The sequence below is a fragment of the Gopherus evgoodei genome, chromosome 12 (genome assembly GCF_007399415.2).
Source record: "Gopherus evgoodei ecotype Sinaloan lineage chromosome 12, rGopEvg1_v1.p, whole genome shotgun sequence".
Classification (NCBI taxonomy): Eukaryota; Metazoa; Chordata; order Testudines; family Testudinidae; genus Gopherus; species Gopherus evgoodei.
In genome coordinates, this window is record NC_044333.1 from 40,325,110 (window position 1) to 40,351,698 (window position 26,589).

General features: G+C 46.7%; 1 protein-coding gene across 1 annotated transcript in view; it reads right to left on the minus strand.

The window, feature by feature from the left end:
• The window catches only part of ANKRD11 (ankyrin repeat domain 11), a 240,116-nt gene that overhangs the window by 56,814 nt on the left and 156,713 nt on the right, over window positions 1-26,589 (minus strand). The window contains 1 exon segment of the mRNA XM_030581844.1: window positions 13,140-13,284. Within this exon segment, the coding sequence (XP_030437704.1) occupies window positions 13,140-13,226 (87 nt within the window). The 5' untranslated portion in view covers window positions 13,227-13,284.

Genomic DNA, 26,589 nt, shown 5'->3' on the forward strand with positions numbered 1-26,589 from the left:
ATCGATGGGGAAGTTCCCTGCTCCCCCACCCACCTAGAGAATCTAGACCATTTGGCTAGGTATGTCCGTTGTGTGGACGGCTTTCTGCTTTCCAACAGAACTCATTTGACATTCTCCAAACACCTCCCCTCCTCCTCCTCATCTAACCACGGTGCAACCACGCTGTCAGGTGAAGTGCGGCCAGGTTGGGGTGGAGGAGGCATCCCCCTTCCTGGGAGAGGTGATCCCGGCAAAGCGACAGCCTCCGCAGAGGAGCCACTAAGAGCTGCATGAGGGTCCCGTACCAGTGTTGACGGGCCCATCCGGGGTTATGAGGATGACCAGAGTCCTGCCTGCTTTTACTTTTTGCAGGACTTTGCCTATCAGGGAGAAACGTGGGAAGGCATAGAAAAGTTGGCCTGATCACTGAAGGAGGAAGGCGTCCAAGATCACCCTTCTTCCCACCCCTCCCCGGGAGCGGAACTGGGGGCAGTGTCGGTTCTGGGCAGTTGCAAAGAGGTCGACCTGGGGAACTCCCCACTCTCGGAAGAGCTGTAGGGCAACCTCCCAGCGGAGTGACCACTCACACTGGTGGGAAAAAACCCTGCTGAGGTGATGGGTCTGCACATTGCAGGTGCTGGGTAGGTGGAAGGCTCACAGAGAGATATTGTGGGCTATACAGAACTCCCATAAGCTCAGGCTTCCAGGCATAGGGCTGAGGAACGTATTCCTCCCTGTCTGTCGATGTAATATATCACAGCTGTATTGTCCTGTGAGGACTCTGACCACCTTTCCTATGAAGGTGCCCCCTGAAGGCCACGCACGCCAGCCGTATCACCCTGAGCTCTATGACATTTATGTGTAGGGATAATTCTGAGGCTGACCATCTCCCGCGGGTTTGAACGCTCCGTGTGTGGGCTCCCCAGCTCAGGTCCGAGGCATCCGACACCAGGTCTAGTGAGGGGGAGATTTCTCGGAAGGGGACGCCTTGCAGCATGTTACGCGGGAGGGAACATCATTGTAGGGCAGCAACTACCTGGGATGGTATCGTGACAACCCTGTCCAGCCCATCCTGAGTCTGGGAATACTGGGAGGCCAGCCAGAGCTGGAGGGGCCTCATTCTGAGCCTGGTATGGCAAATCTCGGACGTGCATGCTGCCATGTGACCGAGGATCTGAAGGTACACCCTCGCCGTCGGCACTGGGAAGGCCGCAAACTGAGGCGATGAGACGTTTTAGGGTCTCGAACCTGTCCCGGGGAAGAGAGGCTGTGGCCTCTAATGAGTCCCATAGAGCCCCTATGAACTGTATGTGCTGAACCAGGGCTAACGTAGACTTGGCCTAGTTTACCACTATGCCGAGATCTGCACACGTGGACAGAAGAAGTCCCTCCTGGGCCTGTACCCGGGACCGAGAATTGACGTTGAGAAGCCAATAGCCCAGGTAAGGGAAAATTTTTACCCCTTTCCTCCAGAGATAGGCAGCTACCACCGCCATGCATTTGGTGAAAACTCTGGGGGCCATGGAAAGGCTGTGAACTGGTAATGGTCCCCCCCACCAGGAACTGGAGAAAACACCTGTGTTCCTCAAAAATATGGATATGGAAGTATGTGTCCTGGAGGTCCAGGGCCACAAACCAATCCTTCTGTAGCGGACCATGAAACTGTTGAGATCCTGGTGGTCTAAGATGGGCCTGAGCCCCCCTTTTGCCTTCAGGATCAAGAAATACCAGGAACAGAAGCCCTTGTTCTGGAAATCTACCAGTACCCTTTCCACCGCCCTCAGGTGCAGGACGCACGCCACCTCCTGTACTAGGAGGCAGGCATGCTCCAGGTCCCTGAGGCTCATCCAGTATGGGGGGTGGTGGTGGGGAGGTGAAGTGAACCGCAATGTGTAGTCCTTGGAAAAAGTGTTGAGGACCCCTTGGTCCAACATTATCCAGGACCACTCCACTCAGAAGGCAAATGGTTGCAGAACACAAACTTTATTAGCCAGGGACCTGTCATAAACAGATAGCTAAGGGTTAATGTCTCTTTCACCTGAAGCACCTGACCAGAGGACCAATCAGGAAACCGAATTTTTTCAACTCTGGGTGGAGGGAAGTTTGTGTCTGAGTCTTTGTTTTCTGTCTGCCTGCTTTCTCTGAGCTTTGGAGAAGTATTTCTGCTTTCTAATCTTCTGTTTCCAAGTTGTGAGTACCAAAGAGTTTGTTTCTTTTGTATTTACATGAATATAGTGCTGGAGTGCTTTGATTTGTATTCTTTTTGAATAAGGCTGTTTATTCAATATTCTTTTAAGCAATTGACCCTGTATTTGTCACCTTAATGCAGAGAGACTATTTGTATGTATTTTTCTTTCTTTCTTATATAAAGCTTTCTTTTTAAGACCTGTTGAAGTTTTCTTTTCTGGGAAACTTCAGGGAAATTGAGTCTGTACTCACCAGGGAATTGGTGGGAGGAAAGTCAGAGGGAGATCTGTGTGTGTTGGATTTGTTCGCCTGACTTTGCATATCCTCTGGGTGAGGGGAGGGAAAGAGAGATTAACTCGGTAATTCTGTTCTCCAGGACGGAATGGAGAGGGGGGAGTCACTCTGTTTAGATTCACAGAGCTTGTGTCTGTGTATCTCTCCAGGAGCACCTGGAGGGGAGAAGGGAAAAAGGATTATTTCCCTTTGTTGTGAGACTCAAGGGATTTGGGTCTTGGGGTCCCCAGGGAAGGTTTTCCAGGGGGACCAGAGTGCCTCAAAACACTCTAATTTTTTGGGTGGTGGCAGCAGTACCAACTCCAAGCTGGTAACTAAGCTTGGAGGGTTGCATGCTAACCCCCATATTTTGGACGCTAAGGTCCAAATCTGGGACTAAAGTTATGACAGGGTCTCCCTGGCAACAAGCCCGATGGCCTCCTGCAAAGAGTCAAAATCGTCTCTTTCCCAGCCTTTTGCCCTTTGAAGGGCCAAGCCGCGGGGCCGAGTGGGACTGATACTGGGACCTGCATCTCTGTTCCCTCCACCTCTTAGGCGGGGGCTCATATCTGCCCCAAGCAAGAGGAGCCGAAGTTTGTGGCCTAGGTTTGTCCTTCACCGGAGTGATGTACAAGCCCAAGGTTTGCAGGGTTGTACGGGAGTCTTTCATCCCATGCAGGCAGACATCAGTTTAATCTGCAAACAATGCTTTCCCATCGAAGGGAAGGTCCTGCATCAAGGACTGCGACTCTGTGGACAGTCCGGACAGGAGAAGCCACAAGGCCCTGAGTATGGATATGGCGGAGGCCATCGAACGGGCTGCTGTGTCTGCCGCGTCTGATGCGGCCTGGAGCGCTGCTTTCGCCACTGACACTCCTTCCTCTACCAGAGCCCTGAACTCCTTTTTGTCCCACTCCAGGAGGAGAGGTTCGAACTTTGGCAGAGACCCCCATAGATTAAAGTCATATCGACTTAGAAGGGCTTGATGATTGGCCACCTTGAGCTGGAAACTTGCCAAGGAATAAACCTTCATGCCAAACGCATTCAGTCTCCTGACATCTTTGTCTTTAGGAGTGGGCACGGGGTGACCCTGATGTTCCCGGTGGTTTACTGACTCTCCCACCAGGGAGTTAGGTGCCAGAGGGGAGCACAGGTATTCATGGCCCTTAGCCAGCACGAAGTATTTCCTCTCCGCTTTCTTGGAGATGGGGGCCAAGGAAGCTGGGGTTTGCAATAGGGTAGTCGAGATATTGGCTACCCCCGGTGGAGAGGCAGGGCCACACGGCTCGGTGCCAAGGATGACAGTCCATTAAAGAGAGTCAGACGGCTCCTCCAACTCCTCAGCCTGGAGTTGGAGATTGGATGACACCCACTGGAGGAGCTCTTGGTGAGCCTTGAAGTCCTCTTTGGGGACAGGCGGCACCACTATGGTATCCTCCGGCATTGGTGAGGGGACTGGCACGGAGCCTAGGGCATCGGATGGTACCGGTGGATCGATCTCCAGGTCAGAGTCTGGGTGCGGTGCTGTTGACTCGGGACCTGTTGATTTCTCCCTCTGACATGGAGGGGAGGCCGAAGGAGCCTGAGATGCTCCAGCTACTGAGTGGGGTCTCGCCTGGGCAGGGATCTGTGCCCACTGACACCATTCCCCTTACCACAGTGTTCTGTGCCACTGACCGACTTGGGTGCCAGGCAGTGCAGCTTGCTCTCGCAGAGCCGCACGATTTGGAGACAGGTGGCTGAATGCTGATGCGGAGGTCGCAGATGACCGCACGGTACCGTAGGAGTGATGTGAGCGATGGTGCCCTCCACATGACCGGGACCTCGAGGACGAATACCGGTAACTGTCCGTGTTGCTCCTGTACTCGCCCCGGCAGCCGGAGCTACGACGCTTTGGTGCTGGTGAATCGCGAGATGAGTCCCATGTGCAATGTCTGGTAGAGCGGGAGCTCGAGTTGGAGCATCTACATTGGCGGTGATGAGATCAGCTTTGATGCGAAGAGGAGCGTCAGCGCCGCTTATCCTGGTGCCCACGTCCCTGGTCACAGGGTGTAGAGAAGTCCCGTTGCTCTCTCGTGGGCGGTAAGCCAGTCACCCTAAGTGAGGTAGAGGGCTGGCGAAAGCTGCAGGAAGACCACATCAAGCGGTCCTCAGAGCGGGGACTGTGCCGCACTGGGGAGTGGTGTTGTGCTCCCAGTGGCAGCTTCCCTCGAGACCGGGGGCCCATCTCCGGCGGCGCCCTGGGTACCGGTAGGGTTAAAATGTCATGCACGGCCTGTACCACCTCCGGTGTTGACGGCATCCTCACCGCAGAGGATGCATGTATGGACAAGACCGGGTTGCTCCGCTCAACGTAAGTTGGAGGCCTGGGTCCCAAGGGGGGATCGTGGACTGCCCAGTTCGGGTCCAGCCTCACCTCATCTTTCTCTCAGCGCCACTGAGTCTTCCCTTGCTTCTTTAGAGGGTAGCAGAGCCGGCTAGAGGATGGGACTTCGCTCCAAAGCGAGGAACCGGTGCCATGCGCTGAATCCGTGTGGCGTGCCAGGGTCAGCGGTGATTCCATTAGGAGAGCGCCAAGTCTGATGTCCCTCTCCCTCTTAGTCTGCGGTTTGAAAGATCTACCGATCCTACAGTGCTCCCTTACGTGGGTCTCGCCCAAGCAGTGGAGACATTGTGTGTGGGGATCACTTCTTGGCACAGTTCTGTGACAGGAGTCGCATGACTTGAAGGCTGGAGTATGGGGCATGCCCCGAGCCCAGATGAGTAACTGGAGAAACTATTTTACTATGGAAGAACTGTACAACTAAGGCTAATGGGAGAAGCTGCAGCAAGGCTGGAGCACGAAGTTACGACTACCTTCACTGGTGGCAAGAGGGAACTGAGGGTGGGGGGAGTGCGCAGCTCCCCTTATAGTTCGATATAGAGGCACCACTCCAGGGGTCACAGTGGTGCTCCCCCTCTACGGGTACTGCTTAAGGAAACATTTCTGGCAGCAGTGCACATGGCAAGCACGCACACCTACTGTGGAATACACATGAGCAATCACTCGAAGAAGCAGCCACAGTTCTCTCTAGAACAAGCTAATTTCTCTACTGCAAATACCGCTAACCACTGATACAGTTCTGACGGTGATATAAGTCTGCTTAATTTAGTCAAGCAAATATATACTCCTGACTGGTTGTAAAATAAGGGTCTGTCACATACATGTAGTAAAGACGAGGGGTTAAATTACAGAGGGCAGATTAAATTCAGAGCATAGATAACATCGAAAGTCTGGGAGCAGCCATTTTCAGCACCCATATGCACCAGTTATTTGTTCACTCAGGGCTCAAATTGGGTCAACTTGCTGCAGCTCAACAAGCCTCTTTTCTTTTCTTTTTTTTTTTTTTTCTTTTTTTTTTTGAGGTTACCATCTTGTGCTCCAAAAATCTAAGTTTTCATGGGGAAAAAAATTCTTTAGCTCTTATAATTGCAAAAATGACCCTGAAAGCATGAACGAAGTGCAAACCAATGCAAAGGAATATAGACGTCTGGCAGATGGGAGTGAGTTCTTGGATTTGGGTACAAACACACCCTGAACTATTGACACCACCACTCATGTGGTGCTTAGAACTGCACTGAAGTTGCATTTTCACTGCATAGTTCACAAAACTGACCCACTTTCCAATCTCTTATGCAAAGATTTGCATTACCAGACGATGGAAATCCCCAAAGCCATTTGTGCTCCAAACTGGATCGATAGCCTTTCAGATTGCAATACTAAAGACAAATAAGCAGTGATGAACAAAAACAACCTTTAAACTGGACTGGCCATGCCAAGTCTTTTCTGAACTGCACCACGCATCAATTCAGGGAGGGAAAGCTGTCCCCTGTATCACAAAAAATAAAACCATAAAGAGCAAATGCCTTGACCAAGGAAGTTTAGCCACATGTTTGGAATGACAGTACTTAATCCAGTTCATACCAGGATAGCTGTTATTTGTATTGTGGCAGTGCCTAGAGGCCCCAACTAAGATTGGGGCCCATTGCGCAAGACGCTATACTCTCACATAGTAAGACAGTCCCTGTCTACAACCTAAACAAACAAGCAAGGCAAACAGTGGGAGGAAGGGGGAACTTTTTACAAATGGGGAATGCAGGGACAGAGGGAGGAGGTGTCTTGCCCCAGGACACATGGAATATACTGGCATAGCTGAGAACTGAGTCTAGCTCCCGCGTCCAAGTCGAAAGACCTAACAATAAGCCCATGCTTCTTTCTTTTCCAGGGCCAAAATACAAATATAAAAGCACATGTGGAAACAGAAGGGATGTTTTTAAAAGCCATGCTATTTGCTGCCACACTAGTCAGCACAAGTAACATTTTCAGAAGCACCTAAGAAACTTAGAAGCCCAAGTCGCATTGTTAAAAGTGACATAGCTGCTTAGGTATCAATGTCTCATTAAAAGTCAATGGGACTTTGTCATATGAGGCGGCAAAGGTTCTTTTGAAAATGGGACTAAGGCTTCAAGAGCACCGAAGAGACTTAGAAAACTTACCTTACAGCTAACAGGAGATCACTTACTTAGTCTCATGTGTCCTCAGCTTCTCCCCTTCAGCCACTGCTTTCCAGTCCTTACCCATTTGTGCCTGGGTGACAGTGACCTTTCTTCCAGTTAAATCTGATGAGACTCCTTTCAAAGGCCATCTCTGCCATGGCCTAAATTGGTTGTGAAGGTCACTGTGGAGCCAAGTCGTGCGCTCTCACCACGGCCTGTGGAATGGAGGGGTTGTGGTGGAATTCCCCATCACTGGGGATTTTTAAATTGAGATTGGATGTTTTTCTTAAAAAAGAGGCTCTATTTCCCGCTCAGCTATTGGACACAAAGAAGAATTAATCAAGGGAAGTCCTATAGTCTGTGTTATGCAGGACTTCATACCAGAAGATCGCAATGGTCTCTTCTAGTCTTAAAATCTATAAATCTCTGGAAAACATGGCCACTTCTCTAATGCAGCCTCAGACCTTAATCTACACAAATTGTTAGTGCCCAGCAAGTGGGGTCTAAATCTAACTCTCACTAGCCAGCCATAAGAACATAAGACTGCCGTACCAGGTCAGATCAAAGGTTCATCTAGCCCAGTATCTGTCTACCGACAGTGGCCAACGCCAGGTTCCCCAGAGAGAGTGAACCTAAGAGGCAATGATCAAGTGATCTCTCTCCTGCCATCCATCTCCATCCTGTGACAAACAGAGGCTAGGGACATCATTCCTTACCCAGCCTGGCTAATAGCCATTTATGGACTTAACCTCCATGAATTTATCCAGTTCTCTTTTAAACGCTGTTATAGTCCCAGCCTTCACAACCTCCTCAGGTAAGGAGTTCCACAAGTTGACTGTGCGCTGTGTGAAGAACTTCCTTTTATTTGTTTTAAACCTGCTGCCTATTAATTTCATTTGGTGACCCCTAGTTCTTGTATTAGTCCATGCCCTAACGGCATGTGTGGATCCTGCTGTTGTGCATTGAAAGTTCCCTAATGCACTTTGATCTACCCTGCTTTGAAGCAGGAAGTCTGGAAGGGGGATCTGTAAAGACTTCGTGAGGAAATGTCACATCCAGGCTGTCTCTAAGGTCCGGTCTACACCTAAAACTTAGGTCAACCTAGCAATGGCACTCAGGGATGTGACAACGTCGCACCTCGAGAGATGTAGTTAAGCCAACCAGTGCCTCACAGTCACTGCCAGATTGATGGAAGAACTCTATTGACCTAGCTACTGCCTCTCAAGGGGGTGAATTTACAGCAACAGAAATATCACTGTAGCACTTGCAGTGTGAACAAAGTCTATGTCTTGCAGATTCTCTCTCAATAACATCTCTAAGATGCAGCCTTTCCTATCCATACGGGTAAAATGCTCATCATCTTGCACCTTGATTACTATAATATCCTTCTCTCTGACCTTGACAAACACCATCTTCTACTGCTTACATCCATGTATAATGCTGCTGCAAAGATCATCTTCCTATCTGATTGCTTTGACCATGTAATTCCTCTCTTGCGTCCCTCCCTCTTCTCTAGGATACCAAACCGAAGCTGCCTGTTTTCACTTTCAGGGCCTAGCCTCACTTTGTCACCTCTCATCCAATGTCGAAAGGTTGACTCCGGCCTCCAATCAAGCCCACGATAGCAGCCTCCATCGCCCACTTGTTACATTTTCAAACCACCACCTCCACGCTCTCTCCCACGCTGCCCTGAGTGCCTGGGAGGAGCTCCCCGTAAATGGCTGCAAAACTAACTCATCCTCCTTCAAATCTCTTCTGAAAACTTTTCTTTGCCAGGAAGCCTATAAAAAGCTTGACAGTAATTGGCTGGGGTGTGCTAAGAGCACAGGCTGTCATGCTGACCACGTCTTCTAGTTCCCTTACATTCTTCCATCACAGAGGAAGACAACAGAGGGGGCAAAGTTTTCAAATAAATAAAATTGGATGGGTGGGGTTCTGTGGCCTGCCTTGTGCAGGAGGTCAGACTAGATGATCAGATTGGTCCCTTCTGACCTATGAGTCTATGAGTCAAATACATCCTTGCCACCAGGGTTTGACGCAGAGACAACTCATGCCTGCTGACGGGAGAAGGGGGCATGTCACCACCCCACGTGTCGCCTCTGGGAGGAACCTTCCAGCCCCGTCTCCTGGGCTAGGGCAGCCAATCCCACTGGCTCCTGGAGGGCTGGGGTGACAGAAGTGGGGAGCATGTGCCTCTGGACCCGGCCATGGAGACTCTCATGCTCTCACAGTCACCTCAGCAAGTGAAGGGGCGTGGGCAATGCGTCTACCTCTGGCTGAGCAGAGGCCCGGGAACTTGCTCCTGGAGCCTTTCCCAGCGACCCCCCACCCTGCACCCAGCCTGGGGCCACCGCGCTCTCCCTGCCTGAGTTACCGGATGGAGGGAGGGGACCCTCTGTCCTCCTTCTGCTGTGCTTCCCTCCAGCATAATTCTGGCTTACTTGGCCCCTGTCCCCAGCAGACAGGCCTGGGCAGGGAATGGAGAGGGCAGGGCATGGAGGGGGCAGGCCACTACTGCCTCCCCAGCCAGGCTCTTCTGCTGACAGCCACTGTGCGGCACAGATAGCGTGACTCAGAGCGGCCACCTTCACCCGGTGTGAGAAGCATCTCCGTCCCACCCAAACCTGGCCGTCAGGGAGAGGGGCCGAGCAAGCTGGAAATGTGCCTGGGCCAAGGGGGAGACACATACCCACCCACCCAGCAGGCTGACCACACCAATCCCTGCAAAGGCAGCTTGGCTCTCGCAGAAATCGGGGGAAGTGTGGGGATTGGGGACCCTCACCTTCCAGTTAGAGAACTAGTCTTTAAGCTAACTCACTCCCCTGCCTGCAGCAGAATAACTGAGAAATCAGAAGCTACTAAATGGTCGGTGCTGAAGGATACTAAGGGGTGAGAGCTGGGGGGGGGGAGGGGGAGGAGCACTAGCTCTCTCACTTCTCAATTAGCTCTGCAACTAAAAGGGAACAGGTTTCTGCAGCTTCAACATAGCAAGGGCCTGCTGCAAAGAGGGCAGCTGAAGTCAGGCTTTAACATCCTGCAGCACAGAACCTGTAGATAGTTACTGAGGCATTCAGCCCATGGGACAGTCTAGCCAGTAATAAATGTCTGAACGCCCTATGCACTCTACATTTTGTTTAGAGTTGGTGTCTCAAAATGTAACAATTTAAGGGCTGTTAGTTTAATGTTAAAACAACTGTTTATTAAGATCACACTGAGGAGAAAAGATTTTAAAATGTTAATAAAGTTACTGTTTTGCCATTTTATATTTCAATCATTCTATCATTATATTTCAGTTAATTATAAAGTTTGTACAGTGCCCAGCCAGTCCCTTCACGTGACTTAAGTTTATCCAGAAGGCACTGACCAATGAAGGCTCCTTAAGACACCTCAGCTACCTTCCTAGACAGAGCAGGAGGCAGGGCCGGCTCCAGGCAGCGGCCTGTGAAGGGGATGGCATGTCTGTCTCTTTGGTGGTAATTCGGTGGCGGGTCCCCCAGTCCGTGTCGGAGGGAAGGACCTACCGCTGAATCGCTGCTGAAGTATGAAGCGGCAGCGTTAGAGTTCCCAATCACAATCGCGGGTTTGGTTGTGGGTTTTTTTTGCGCTTGGGGCAGCAAAAACTATGGAGCCAGCCCTGGCTAGAGGAGTTACGGGCTGAGGCATCTGAAATTGTTGACAAATACAAGATAAATTAGAAGTTGCCACCTCCCTGAAGTGTACCCACAACAATCTCTGGAAGCAAAAACTGCTTGTACCCAAAGTCGCTGTTCCACCCTTGCAGAGTTAACTAGAAAGTGATGATTTGCTGTACAATATTCTTCAGCCAATTTACTTGAATCTCAGCTCAGTCCCTAGTGGACAATAGTCTTCAAATTTCTTCACAGGTTGAGAAGACCAGAATTATGGAAGCCAAGAGACTGTGCTCTCTGTCCCCACTAAACAATGTTGCCCCACGAGCTCTGCATTGAGGCTTTTGGTGGGCAGTATAGAAACAATGTCCTCGTTACTCAGCCACAGGAAACTAAGTTCCAGTTCCCAGCATTCCTATTCATATTAGTAGTCAAATGACGCCAGGGCAGGTAAGTGAACTGCAGCCTTTTGTTCAAACTTCTGGGTGCAATAAAATGGAGGCTGAATCGTATTGTAACTGTTTCCTGTGCCCTCTGATGCACCTGCTCCATACACGACCCTGACAGAACCTCAGCTTCATACTCCGTGTAATCAGCACTACTGACTTCCAGCCTCATTTGCCAGGAAGAAGTCAAGGTGAATTCTGATATCTTCACTGGACACTCCACAGTAGCACTTTGCAGTCACTTCTCCACATTCAAGACTATTGTGCCCAATTTTTGCAGTCTTCCCCATAAGCACCTTGTTGAGTCCTAGAAGGTGCCTGCCTGGGAATGGCGTACATTTTCCAGCATGCCTCATGCAAACAGATTCAACTATGCACTTGCAGAGCAAGAGAAAAGGAACTGGGCAGATGCTACCAATCCATCCAATATTTGACTCCCACCTAAAATGCCGTAGTTGGTCGTCATCTCTGCTTTTCTCCTCTTGCCACTTCAGGTGACAACCACAAAATCCTTTCGAGGCTTAATGGCCAGTAAAACTATTCAACATTCACAAAATTCCAGGGCATATTGTCAATTGTCAAGAAGCCAACAGAGTAAGGCTGTGCTAGGAACCAAGGTAATGATCAGCCCTGGAGAATCTATGAACTCCCAGCAAGCAGTCATCTCCTTGCTACTGGAATGCTGCAAAACTTCTGCAACTGAGCAGTGTCTTTGCTAGATCCCATTCTGCAGCACTCCCTGCAATCCTGCAGCCCGGGGTTAATATTGAGTGGGAAGAGGAGAGCTGGTGTTCAGACGCTACAGTGATAATCACAGTCTAGATCGATTAAACAGCATTAGCACTGCGCCAAACACTGCAGTTACTGTGGACAACAGAGCACACTGCTGGAAAGTGCAAGTCATTCTTATAAAATGCATCAGAAACAATACTATGGGAGCTCCAATGAGAGAGAGGGATCAGGGAAAGGAGAGGAAAAGACTTGAGGAAAGAAAACCAATAACATGGAAATGTGGAGGGAAAGTTAGTGAGAAAGGGAAAGACAGAGGATGGGAGAACAAGAGGCAACATCTTGTTTGCTAATGAAGCTCTAATTCCCACATCAGGCAGGAGAAGTTCAAACAGCTTCAGAGGTAGGAAATGCTGGTACAAACTGGGCCAGGGGACAGAAGGAGACTGGGAAATATCGGTGTCTATAGTGGACTAACAGTTTTCAATACACAGAGATTTTGAATTTTAATTAAAAATGGCTTTTTATACACAATTTCTCAACAATAGATGCTGCCTATAGACTTTATTGTAATCCAGTGAGATACTGCTAAGGACCATCAAAAAGCTGGAGAGCAGGGGATGGAGCTCAGGTACGGGGCAAAACGAGCAGAATTTATGTTGGGGGTGAAATAGAAAAGAAAAAGCATCCTTAAACTCCCATTTCACTTCAGTAACCTCATCGGCAATCCTTAGCACAGATCAAACCTCAGAAGCCTTAATTAAAATTCAAACTGCAATATTTTCAGCAGAGCTACTGAAATACCCACACCTGGTCAACCATTAATTAGAGCATATCAGAGTTCCATGTGTGCTCAGCACAGCTGAGATTCTTACATGGATACTGCATTTGTGGGCAGAAGAACAGTATGTGCAAAGGGATAAGTTTCTCCCTTACAGACATTCAGACAGTACTTCTGATTTCATGGCAGTTATTTGTCCCTGCAATCGTTCTTTAAGATAGAAAACTTTAAAATTCACAAGCATTTTACTGAACACCCTTCCAAAGTGTCACCTACAGCACTGTCTCAAGTCACTACCATTCAGCTCCAGTACCACGCAATGGGTATTACAGACTGGGAGACATGGGCCAAAGTGAAGCACATTGTAAGCTGAGTCCTTATCAGTTGGCATGTCACCACTGTACAAATATTGTCTGATTCAGATTCAACATCATCTGCTGATACAGGGTGTTGGGCAATCTCTTAGCACAGCAACTACTGGAGTGGCTTATAAATGGCTGGACGCTGCCCAGTCCTGGCCTCTCACGGTGAACCTGCCCTCTCTAAAGTCAGGTGAATATGAAAAAACCAGCACACTACCTTTTTCCCCGTTTGTTTCTCCACCATGTCGTTGCTGAGAGAGAAATCGTCTGACTGTGGTGTTTTAGAACACCCACCCTTGGGCATCGTTCTGCCTTCCTTACTTGATCTTCATTTATGCTGCCATCGCCTCGTCATCAACCGTCTGTTTAGAGAGAAAAATCAGAAGAATTAGAGAATTTATAATGATCATTAAAAAAGAGAAAATACAGGATAACTGCTGCGCTGGGCTCCCAGAACAGATACAAGCATCCATGCATCCCACTCAAGGTGGGGCCAATCTGCCATGGGCCCCAGATGCAATTTGTAAGGGAGCCAAGAGACACCTGTATTTTAAGTATTGGGCTGCTTCTGAGAGACTGCTTAATGTAATTTATCTTGGAGGCACCAGGGCTAGTCACTGTGACGGGCAAGACTCAAACGGAAAGTGATACCCTTACTTTCTGTCTACAGAACTGATCTTAATTCCCACGTGGGGCTTCTCTCAGCTACGGTGGCCTCCACCCCAGTAAACTAATGCCCCAGGGCTTGTAAAGGTGGGCCCTATGTACAGGTATTTTTGGCACTTAGGTAACTATTTGTGCCTGTGGAGTTTATCATCAGTCCTATGAATTTTTCTTGTATTTAAGAGACTAATACATAAAGCAATTAACATGTGGTGAATTACTAAGTCTACTTATAAAATATGCCTTTTTTATTGGCCTGCTTCTCCTATCTAGAGAAAAACAGAGGATGCGAACACAAGGTACAATGTTCCCTGCAAGGTTTTCAGAGAAGCCGCCCCAAGCCAAGCCCTTTCAGTCTCAGCACGGCCATTGTGCCTGGGCCTAGGTAAGGCACAATTCAGGAGAACAATAAAGAGCTCTGTTGCCCGTGCCATGTGTTGCTTGGTTACAGAGTTGAAAAGACAACTGACATCGGAAATACACAGAAGTATGTGTTGTAACCAAGATCAGAAACGTGGTCTGGAGCCAGGACAGGCAAGGCCTTTTAGGGAACAAAAATATCTCCTCTCCTGAGGTTAGAGGCTAAAAAGCATCAGCACAACAGTATACTTCAGAATAGCGACCCAAATCGAGTCCAAAAGCAAAAGTCTTATTGTACTTAGGCTGAAATGACAAATGGGCGTCATTTGAAAAATCTTCCACCAGCTAATTGCCACCTGATGGCATAACACATTGCACCCATTAACTTTCTGCTGTTTTTTTTTTTTTAAAGGTACAATTGCAGGAAATTGTCCATGAACAGAGTCATTCCAGAATGCTATCCCCAGTCTGGGAATTTTGTGGGTGAGGACAAGAGAGAACAGAACTGAGATGGGGGAAAGCAAAACCTCATACCAATTTTTTGGGTGCCTAAAAAGCCACAGCTTTGAAGGCCCACACCTTGAAATGGTTTGAATCAGATAGGTGTTTAGTTCTATCTGTTGACTTCATGCAGATGACTAAATACCTATCAGATTCATGGCTTCTGTCCTGTTTATTTTTGTGTCTGGACAATAAGCCACCAATTCAGCACCTCTGACCAGCATTACATTCTGCTGCAAAGCTTATCCTCCTAGCCCATCGCTTTGACCAGGTCACTCCTCTCTTTGCATCTGTAAACAGTCTCCCTCTTCTCTACCTTATCATATGTAAGCTACCTGTCTTCACTCAAGGCCCTTCACCACCTATTCCCACCCTACCTAGCATATCTCACTCATTATCGAAAGTTCATCTCCTGCCTCTAACTGGCTCATGGTGCTAGCCTCCAGCACCTCCTTGTTAAATTTCCAAACAATCACATTCATGCTCTCTCTTATGCTGCCTGCAGCTCCTGCTCAGGCAGAGCTCTCGGTAAACATCTGCAAAACTAACTCCTTCTCCAAATCTCTCCTTAAAACTCTCCTCTGCCAAGAAGCCTACAAAAAAAGCCTTGGCGGTATTTAGGCTGGTGATGTGCTAAGACCACCCACCGCCTGTCATGCTGACTAAGATTGTCTCATCGTTCCCTTGTACTCTCCCGTCTGTCCATCTGTATCCATCTCGTCTTATACTTAGATTGGAAGCTCTTTGGGGCAGGGACTGTCTTTTTGTGCTACATTTGTACAACTCATAGCGCCAGGGGGCTCTTGTCCTGAGTACTACTGTAACAGAAATAATAATATGACATTTACTTTAGTAAAAGTCTATGGAAAGCTCTTCATTTGTAAACATGTCTGTAAACTATAAATCCTACCTACTACACTGACCATAGGCTTTTCAGAGTTGTTTTTCAAACTTATAAAAACACTCCATGCCCCGTTTGTAGCCCTACAGCAGAAGTTAACCAACCAAATGCTATCTATCCACAGATAATGCTGAGACACATCAGTTAACGGAGATGTTATAACAAAACATGGTTTTCTTCAAAGCAGCCATGTTAGTTTCTGTTCTTAACACAGGTGACTATGGAGAAATTATCCATATTTAGGAAATGAAAAAGGCACCAGAGGCCTCCTTAACTGTGGCTCCCAGCCCCAAGTGAAGGTAGTTGTGTCAGGAAGTCCTGCTATGCTGGGTACCAGAGACGCACAGTAAGGACATTTCACTGTTTCTTTCTAAAATCAAGGGAGCTGGAATGACACTCCTTACTCTGCAAGGAAACTGGGGAGCAGAACACGCAAAGGAGGCTGAAAAGCCTCTCCCATCACTGGTCCTGGAAAGGATGAGTGGCGAGGAATCCAGCAGATTGGTAACATCAAAACACAGGCAAACTGACATTACTATTAACATTAAAGTGAAATAGACCAAAAAACTTCACCATAATTTTCAGAGTAGCATGACCGTCCAAAACATGCACATTTCTATAGTCCCACTACATAGCACTGCAAAGGCATGAAGCCCATGGTGAATATAGCAGCTCATATCAAAATGCTGACAAAAAATGACTAGGAGCAGCATTTTAAAAAGGTGAGCTAGCTTTCATTGAGCATTATAGGTTGGAAAGAGTAACTGTTGGGATTCATAAAACCCAGAGTCAAGACTGAGCCAGTCCTTGGTACTATGACAGAGCAGCATTACTGATTTGGTCCACACAGATTAGGCAGAATATAAACTTTAATGTTAAAAAAAAATAAGATTTTGAGCCTTCATGAAGTGGAGAAAACCAGGCACACATGACCAGCTGCAGTGATTTCAGGCACTTCTTAGACCTCAGGATTCTGAACTGCAGGATTGTTCTCTACAGACTATTGTCTAGTATCAAGGTTGCCATCATTTCCACCTGAAGCAAAGCTCAGTGTAAGCCCACGTCCAGACTAACCTGCGGCATCGGCGGGTTAAAATCGATTGCTCGGGGATCGATGTATCGCGTCTAGTCTGGACGCGATGTACCGATCCCCGAGCGCGCTTACATCGATTCCGGAACTCCATCAACCCGAATGGAGTTCCGGAATCGACACGGAGAGCCGCAGACATCGATGCCGCGCCGTCCAGACTGGTGAGTACCTCGATTTTAGAAATTCGACTTCAGCTACGTTATTCACGTAGCTGAAGTTGCGTATCTAAAATCGATTTTAATACCCTAGTCTGGACGTGGCCTTAGTGTGAAAGCTTGTCTCTCTCACCAACAGAAGCTGGTCCAGTAAAAGTCATTACCTCCCCCATCTTGTCTCACCACTTCCACTGGTATGTTATTTACAACCTCTCAAATCTCAGCAGCGGAGAGTTCTCTCTGATTTGCCCAGCCTACATATTCCTTTCTTCATTTCATGCCATTAGTTCGAGTTATAATCCAGGACTTGAGCTGAATCCCACTAACAAGGAAAAGGAAACATATGAGTGTTTGCAGGCAGGGGGACACTGGGGGTGATGAGTGGGACATGAGTAGAGCTCCACCACTCCAGTGCTTGCATGGGGTCACGAGTTGTCATTCGAGCACATGCACTTCAACATCTATGCAATGAAGATTCAAAGCATTTGGTGTCAATGATGGAAAGTCAGTTTTAGTCTACACGGAATATAGACTAAACTATGGCACACTGAGCAGCTTCACTTGCTGTAGTTCTATTAATGCATGAACTGGCATGCATGGGATCAGGGCAGTGACACTGTGCCCTGTAACACAGACTATGTCAAATTACAAACCAGGTCCAATTTAGGATTCCACTTCAAATGCCTCACTAAAATTGGGTTTTATGGTCATGTGTACCGTCAATTTATTCTCGAAAAAAAACTGTCCACACTGGCTGTCACTGTGTCTGTTTGTAACCAGGGCAGATACCTATTCACGTGGAGCTTGGAAAACCTGTTTAACTGAGAAAAGGCCAGACGGGTGCCAGATTAATTCGGCACCCCTTCTGTTCATCTAGCTGACTCATTACACTTGGAAAGCTGGCTGCCTCTTCATGTAAACAGAGCACTGGCCTATTTAACAGCTTGGAGGGAGTATTACATTTGCACAACAATAATGCTTGCAATCCTCATTTCATTTTTAAGCATAGTTAATAGAAGTCAGAGGGGTGGTACAAATGCCCAATTTGTAAGAGCCACCCCCAAGATAAAAGAAGTGAAGGCCATGGCTGACATATGCATGCAAGCAGGACCAGCGGAGGAATAGTAGTATTACATACAATTTGGCTCCAATCCCTCCTAATCTGAAAACTGGACAAACCACCCATTCTACTACACTGCTTTAAACTTTACTTTAAACTACAGGAGACAATCGTCAACATTTCTATTTTGTAAACAATTAACTAAGCTCCTTGAACCAGATGATTACACTTCTGTCACACAATAAGGTAGTGGGAGACCAAGCGAGCACAACGTAATAAAATCCCTAACATTTCCAGAACAACAAAAGAAACTGTTTACACGTGGCAGGCAGCCAAGCTACTGGACTCCACCAACCCAGGCGCAAACAAGTGTGTACCAGCCTTTTCAACCTGGTTCCCATAGACATTTGCAAATCATTTTTATGCAGAGGTTTCAATGCCTCCCCCAGAGAAAGAGGGTAAGGGGCAGGGGTAAAACGTCCTAAGACATAGCAAGCCTGTAAATTAAAGCTGACTGCAGGGTCATGAAACCCTATTACAGGCAACAGAGATCAGTAAAGCTGGCTATGAGACTAAAATATCTGAGTGTCCCTCAGGCCCCTTTGTATAAGCACAGTTATTTTTGTCCTCTCTGCTTTTTCTCCACAGGAATGAACACAATACTTCTCAAACTTTTACCACCACCCACTAAAATAAAAAAATATGTAGCAGCAAACAGCATTTCTGTATCCATTCGCTTCTCTCATCGCCCTCCACCGCCGCTACCAAGCCTGCTGTTTGGCATCATCTGCTCCAAGTACTGCAGATCCTTCCTCCACAACACAACCTGGTTTATAGGGGGTCAGAAGGGTTAAGATGTTGCCAACTGTTTGACAAGCATCTCCCCTGCCCCCGCCTAGTACACTGTCATGCTATTCTGCAGCCAGCAGATCAGGAGGGAACCATGCAGAAATTGAAACATTTGGTGGCCTTATAAAGAACAGATCTGGGTATTTGCCTATGGAATCTTCCACTAACAAATCTGAACTCCAGTACAAAATGAGGCTAGTTTCTATGGGGAGACACCATCCTCTCTCCTCTATTGGAGGCACAAGCCAGACAGGCCACAGAATTTTTTTCTTCCCCATGATGTGTCAAATCCAGAGCTGCATAATCAATCCCAACATCTCAATGGGTGACCTCAAAATGGGATGGAGCCACAAAGGAAAAAATTAACTGTACTTCCAAAAATGTACTATTATGAAACAAGTGTTCCCCGTCCCTCCTCATTTTAAAAACAACATTTACATTTGATGAGACCCAGTTGTTGTTATGGAGTTGGAGGGGAGGGCACGCAATAGTATCGGACATGCAGAATTACAAGGGCCTCCCTTAAGACAGAATTGGGCCCCCTGTCATCCTTGCTGCTACAGCGATGATGGACTTATTTAGGATTGGCAGAAATGTATCCAGCTGGGCTCTCTGAAAGCACTACTCTGATTTCTCACAGTCACCAGCATGATGACAACATGCTTTTTTATAAAAGGGAAATCTATTTTGTACCTAGAGTTCATCTGCCAATAATGCATATTTATCCACAGTATTTTTTACATCTCTTCCTTTTACAGACACAGCTGTGCTAGATCTTATACTGGTTACGTGTGAATACATATGATGATGAGAGGTCTTGGGATATTTTCATGTGCATAATATATATACTGTACATAGAAAGGATGGGCTGCCAACATTTTATATACATGTGTTTTGATTATTAAATATTGTTTTTAAAGACAAATACCAATAATGTGCAAATGTCTTGTTAAACATTAAACTCTGAAACAGAGCTTGAATCATTTCTTCCCAGGCACAAAGTGTGGTGAAGCTGCAGTTAAGGCCGACCAGAAACAACATTAACCTTTCATGGAAATAACAATTTAAAAAAATATTACATTTTTGAAAGCCTGGAAAACTACACCTGAGGTTCTACTTACAAACCCCCAACCTTGGAGTGTTAAATATACATTACATCTAGTGTGAGTTTTATACAGGTGTTTCCAATAACAATTGTGATTCTTCCTCCCCACACTTCATCTTTATCTTGTATATCTCATAATGTAAAGAACTGGGAGTAGGAGGTTTGTATTTGTGGATGAACTAGAACTATTGAAAGGTACATGTATAATTGATGATATAGTTATTCTTGGGGAACGGACAATAAGTATTGTTCTTTCTATGCTCTGGTTAGCTTCAGGAAGTGGAAAGTCCATCTTTTTCTATAGTTGTGTAAGGGTATAAGAAGGCAGGAGTGCTTTGAGCTAAGCAATATAAACACAAGTGCAGTCTAGTTTGATTTGAATAATAATATAGCATGTAATCACAAAGATTAAGAATAAGATATTCTAGCATAATAGATACTGATGAAATAAATCTATGCATTTTTAGAGAATAAAGGTGTCTCTAAGTTTCCAGTTGTTCTGAAAGTAACTGTTAGGGGGTTGCGTTAAGGCTGTTTGGGTGACCTTAACTGTAGGTTACCAAGTTTTCAACTCGAGCTTAATGTATTTTTGCCTGGTTCCTCAGGTTTTCTTTTTAAATATATAACAAATTCAGGAACAGGTCTGAAATCAACAAGATTACATTCAAAATAGTGTAAGGTACTACACTTAGGAAGAAAAAAGTAAAAGCACGACTACAAAATGGGGAATAACTGGCTGGGTGGTAGTACTGCTGAAAAGGATCTGAGGTTATAGTGGATCACAAACTGAATATGAGTCAACGTATTCCCCTCCCTTTTTTGCAGTGATGCAACTGCAAAAAAGGCTAATATCATTCCAGGATGTATTAACATCAGTGTCGGATGTAAGACACAGGAGGGAATTGTCCCACTCTACTCGACACTGGTGAGGCCTCAGCTGGGGTACTGTGTCCAATTCAGGGAGCCACATTTTAGGAAATGTGGACAAATTGGAGAGAGCTCAGAGAGCAACAAAAACAAACAAAAATGATAAAAGGTTTTGAAAACCTGACCTATTAGGAAATGTTGAAAACTGGGCATCTTTATTCTTGAGAAAAGATGACTGAGAAGGGTTCTGATAACAGTCTACAAATATGGCTGTTATAAAGAGGACAGTGACCAATTGTTCTCCCTGGCCACAGAAGGTAAGACAAGGAATACTGGTTGTGGAATCCCCATCGTTGGAAGTTTTTAAGAACAGGTTGGACAGACACCTGACAGTTACAGTCTAGGTTTACTTGGTCTTGCCATAGCACAGGGGGCTGTGCCTGATGGCCCCTCAAGGTCCCTTCCAGACTGATGTTTCTGTGATTCTTTATGAGAAATGCTCCATGACAGAAATCCTGGCAGGGACTCCCCACTCCTCCTCAGACTGCCTCTCTCTGTCCTCATGTGTCTTCCTTTCTCCTATTCTCCAGATCAATCCCTGTCCCTCTAAGGTTGACTTTTCCTCTCCCATTCTTTGCACTCCTGCTCCCTTCCACACACACTCTGCTGATGCTTTTATAATTAACATCTGTATCTGGGTTAGTTTCCATGGGGCCATGGAGACTCAAGTGAGCCATGTTATTTAGGCACTCCCCACCCCCACAAATTGCTACTTTCAAAACAACTGGAAACTTAGAGGCACCTTTATTCGCTAACAATGCATAGATCTATTTCTTCAGTATCCATCATGCTAGAATATCTTAATCTTTGCGATTATACGAAGACCTGATTACAACAGACATCCTCTCAACAAAGTGAACGGAAGGGTCCAGGACCTTAATAGCACTTTCTAAAGAGCCTAGCAACCGTGCATGTCTTATTATATATGTGGAAATGGTTATTACTACTTCAGACATTTCCTCACCACACTGAGATTTAATTCAAGTCTTACCACTATTTATTGGGCATTTTATAAAACTGAGACACACTGAAATCAGAGAGAGAAGCTCAGATTGCCACACTGCTTTGCGAACCTTGCTATGCACACAGGACTTAAGGAACACAATCAAGGTTATGTTAAAAACTGTATATAAATTGAGAAAAGTAAGGCTCCTAGACAGCTCTGTCATGGTAACTTTTTGCAATAGCAATTCTTAACAACCAGTTAAATTTAACCACAAAAAATCCACACAGGTTTGATTGTTATTTTCTGTCCTAACACATGTGCACTGGGCATCAGTTTAGTGTCACTGCTGGAAACTTCCAACCATGTACAACACCACCCAGAAAATTCCAGGCAGGACCACTCTCACAGTGTAAATCACAGCTTAAAATAAAGAGCCCTGATAGCACCCCTTAAAATTATTGGCCACAGTTTTCCCCGTATGGTTTCTTGAGCATCCAGTTTTCTTGCAATCTCGTCACCTCAATTATCCACATGCAGTTGCAACTGGATGATCCTGCTACATTTTTGGACATCACTGACTGGCTCGCAACTGGTCAGTTACAAAATTCCCTTTTGTTACAGTTGGTTCTCTGCTTTGTGGTCGAAGAACAGAATCAGCTGCTGTGAGGAAATCTTCAGCATAGCTCAACTATTTACAGGAAGGCTGGGACAGCTTGGGGTCCATCTGCGCCACATCTTTTGTCATGCCAGAGGACCTGATTACAACCCCTCAGTAAGGTTAAAGGAATGGTCCAGGACATTAACAAAATTGAACTAAAGCCTTCAAGAGTCCAAGGCTTTAGCATTGTGTGGGTCCCTTCCATACTACAAAAATGGATTCATGCTTTAATCGTATAAGAGAACTAGTTTGATTCTTGATCTTCCTAACAAGAGTTTTGCAGTTCAGCTGGCATATTCCTATTGATACTGGGTAACAATGAAAAGAACCAACCTTCTCTGGTAAAGTATATTCCATGAACTGAAAGACATACAATGCCACACAGCTGGGGAATAATCATCAACAACACTATTTTCAAACAGTCCACACAGTAAATATTCTGAATCAGTTATAGTCAATTAAAGAAAGTGAAAAAATAAGTGGCCAGCGCTACTGTAATTCTTCTCACATGTAGCCACAGGTGAATCAGGTTTTGGTGGCTAGCCATGAAGACTGAAGGCTTCTATTCATGGAACTGCAAGGAAGGGAGCAGGGCCAGCTTTCAGCAGCGTGCTGCATGCTGGAGGGATCTCCTCTAGGAGAGCGGGGAATTCTCCACACTAGCTGTGGTTGGGTCCATCTACTGAAAGTCAACAAGAGTGCATATTAGCATCAACTGTGGTGGTGATTTTTGGACAGACACTAGACTGAGACCACCAGTTTATTTCACAAAGATAACAATGGACAACAATCCACAATCTGTTACAAAACTCACTGAATCAATGGAAAGAATTCCGCTGACTTCAACAGGCTGTGGATGAGGCTCTCAGGTTGAGGGGTGGATTCTAAAAGGTAGCCTAGATTAGATGTGAGGCTCCACATTTCATTTCACTTGCACCCTTCACTCCCTTAATATGTTTGTGTAGAAAGAGAAAAAGCAGCTGTTAAAACAGCAGAAACAGGAGACTGCTTCCTAGTGGTTAAAGCATAGGACTGGGAATCAGGACAACTGATCTCTGTTCCTGGCTCTGCCAATGACTGGCCTTGAAATCTCTCTGAACCTCAGCTCACTCATCTGCAAAGGAGGATAATGCCACCACTCTTCAGAGGTACTGAAGCGTAATGCTTGTAAAGTGCTTTGAGACCCTCCAAATAATGAAATTCAGTGAGGACAAATGCAAAGTCTCCACTTAGGAAGGAACAATCATTTGCACACATACAAAATGGGAAAGGACTTCCTAGAAAGGAGAACTGAGGAAAGGGATCTGTGGACCACAGGAGATCACAAGCTATGAGTCAACAATGTAACACTGTTGCAAAAAAAGCAAACAACATTCTGGGATGCATTAGCACAGAGGCAGGCAAACTATGGCCCTCTGGCCACATTTGGCCTGCGGGACCATCCTACCCGGCTTCTGAGCTCCCAGCCGGGGAGCCTAGCCCCCAGTCCCTCCCCTGCTGTCCCTCCCTGCCCTGAAGAGCCACGCTGCCGCACGGACAGCGCTCTGGGTGGCAGAGCTGTGCGCTCCTGCCGAAAAGAGCAGCAGCGTGTCTGGCTCTGGCTGGTGCGGCAGCCAGACATGCTGCTCTGCATGCTCTGCTTGGCATGGTAAGTGAGCCAGGGCCAGGGGGTTGTATAAGAGCCGGGGGGAGGGGGCCGGGGGGAGTAAGGGGACAGGGAGTGCTTCAATAGGGAGGAGGTTCGGGGGGTGGTGGTCAGGGGATGGGGAACAGGGGGGTTGGATAGGCATGGGGTTCCAGGGGGCCTGTCAGGGGGGTGGGGATATGGATGGGGTTAGGGCAGTCAGAGGACTGGGAGCAGGGGGGTTGGATGGGGGGGTCCTTGGAGGAGGCAGTCAGGGGACAAGAGCAGGGGGGGTTGGATGGGTCAGAGGTTCTGAAGGGGGCAGTCAGGTGGCAGGAAGTGGGAGGGGGCAGATTGGGGGCATGGGCCAGGGTGTTTGGGGAGGCACGGCCTTTCCTACCCAGGCCTCCATTCAGTTTTGTAACCCCAATGTGGCCCTAGGGCCAAAATGTTTGCCCACCCCTGCATTAGCAGGAATGTTGTAAGCAAGACACGAGATGTAATTCTGCTCTACTCCGCGCTGATTAGGCCTCAACTGGAGTATTGTGTCCAGTTCTGGGTGCCACATTTCAGGAGAAAGTCCACAGAAGAGCAACAAAAATGATTAAAAAGCTAAAAAAACATGACCTATGAAGGAAGATTGAAAAAACTGGGCTTGTTTAGTCTGGAAAAGAGAAGACTGAGGGGGGACATGATAACAGTTTTCAAGTATATAAAAGGTTGTAATAAGGAAGAGAGAAAAATTGTTCTCCTCAACCTCTGAGGACAGGATAAGAAGCAATGGACTTAAATTGCAGCAAGGGAGGTTTAGGTTGGACATTAGGAAAAACTTCCTGCCAAGATAGTTAAGCATTGCAGTAAATTGCCTGAAGAGGCTGTGGAGTCTCCATGGTTGGAGGTTTCTAAGACAAGGTTAGACAAAACCTGTCAGGGATGGTCTAGATAACACTTAGTCCTGCCATGCGTGCAGGGGACTGGACTAGACTAGATGACCACTCCAGGTCCCTTCCTGCCCTGCAATTCTATGATTCTAAGTAAAGGTTCTATACACATGCAACATGATATCTTATTTCTCAGTTACTGAGTCTAGACTTAAGGAACAAGGCATGAAAACCAGTCAGATAAGAAATCCACTCCCTAAGACTGGCTGCCACTGGAGAGCCTGTGCTCATTTAAAATAATAATTGGGGCTAAGAACACCCATGTTTCTTTATTTTGTAACAAAAAATTCACTAAGCTGTGGACTGGATCCTCACCATCCCCAGAGTGAATCCAAGTCTGCAACTCACTTGTGGGCTCTGCTGACAACAAGCAGAGGAAATGCAGCTCAAGTGGTTTATGAGTAGCAGAGCCCTGAGAATGAACTGAGCCTTGTATTCGCTTTGATGACTCCTATTGATATAACAGTGGGGTTTTGTTTGGTTCAGTTTCTGATATCTCAATCCTTTTAATAGCAAGTCTCCTGGTTTGCAGGAGAGCAAGCCAGGATAGGCTGACAGCAGCAGAGCTCTCCTATTGCCACTTCCTACACACAAGCTAAGATCAGAAGAAAGGGGGTGAAACAGGCAAGGTTGGAGGGAGAGGTCCGCTCATGCACAGACATAAGGCTGCTAACACTACAGTACTAGGATCCTTGCACTGAGATGCAGAAATACACATTTATTAGCAGCTGTATGACTTCTCCTGAGAGCACAGAACATTAACTGTAGCATTGTTGTTCCAATGTTTTTTGCGGGGGTTGTGAACTCATGTTTTCAAGATGGAAGAACACTTCACGACAACTCACAGAGGTTACTAAGAATTCTTTGTCCTCCATCTGGTACGGAATACATAGGAATGAATGAAGGGATATCAGAGATTCAACCCACAGTGTATCATGGAACTCTGAGTTGCAGCTATTCTGTATACCCTGGCGAGCCAAGTGATAGATAGCTCAAGACCAGCCTCAAGTAGTTTCTCAGACATACCTGTATGTACACAGGGGCAGCCATATGTTCTATCGTTTCCTAAGAAGAGACTTTCCATAAATCAAATTGCATTTACAGAACCATGGCAGAAAGGACTGACTAAAAGAGGTTTGTTTTGCAACTGTGGTTTCTTTCTTGAGCCAATGCTCCTACAGATGTACTGCCTTTCCTCCTATACTCCTGATCTGCATACTTTTCATTTTCCTCATTCCTGGCAGTAGCGGCTTATCTCAAGCAGGGCTTGCTAGCTGAACACTATTTTAATAGAAAGCTATTACGTCAGCGTACACAAGTGCCATCTGTTTTTCCCTTACGGAAAGCTGAAGCTCTGAGAGCTATCAGAATGTTATGGACTTGCGCTTCTTATTTTGTGCCACCTGAACATTATAGGCCTCTATATTGGTCTATTTCCACCACAAAAAGCTTGTGTTTAGATTCTACTCTCCTGGAGGCAAAACACAAGGGTGCCCACATTTACATAAAGGAAAGTTGCTCAAGAAAAGCACACTTGTTCACCGTGTGCACTGACCATGCCTGAGTTTCACTGGTATCCCACTACAGTAACGCAGAGTGGCCTCTCTCTAAACTGAAGAGTGAGGGACTGATACACTCCCCCTGGTGAGTGGAGCTAAATCTGCCCCACCCATCTCACCGGAAGTCCGAGGGCAGAACAGAAAGCATGAAAGGAGTGCTCTGAAGCTCAATTGGGGCCGGACCATAGGAGGGAGCAGACCTCTTTCAGCAAGCAGAGACCTCTACAGGATCCCGGACTAGCACACGAATGGAGCTGTGTCCAGCTGCTGGAGGAGACAAAAGATCGTGAGGAGGGACTCAAGTGTTCACCACCCAACTGCAAGGCAA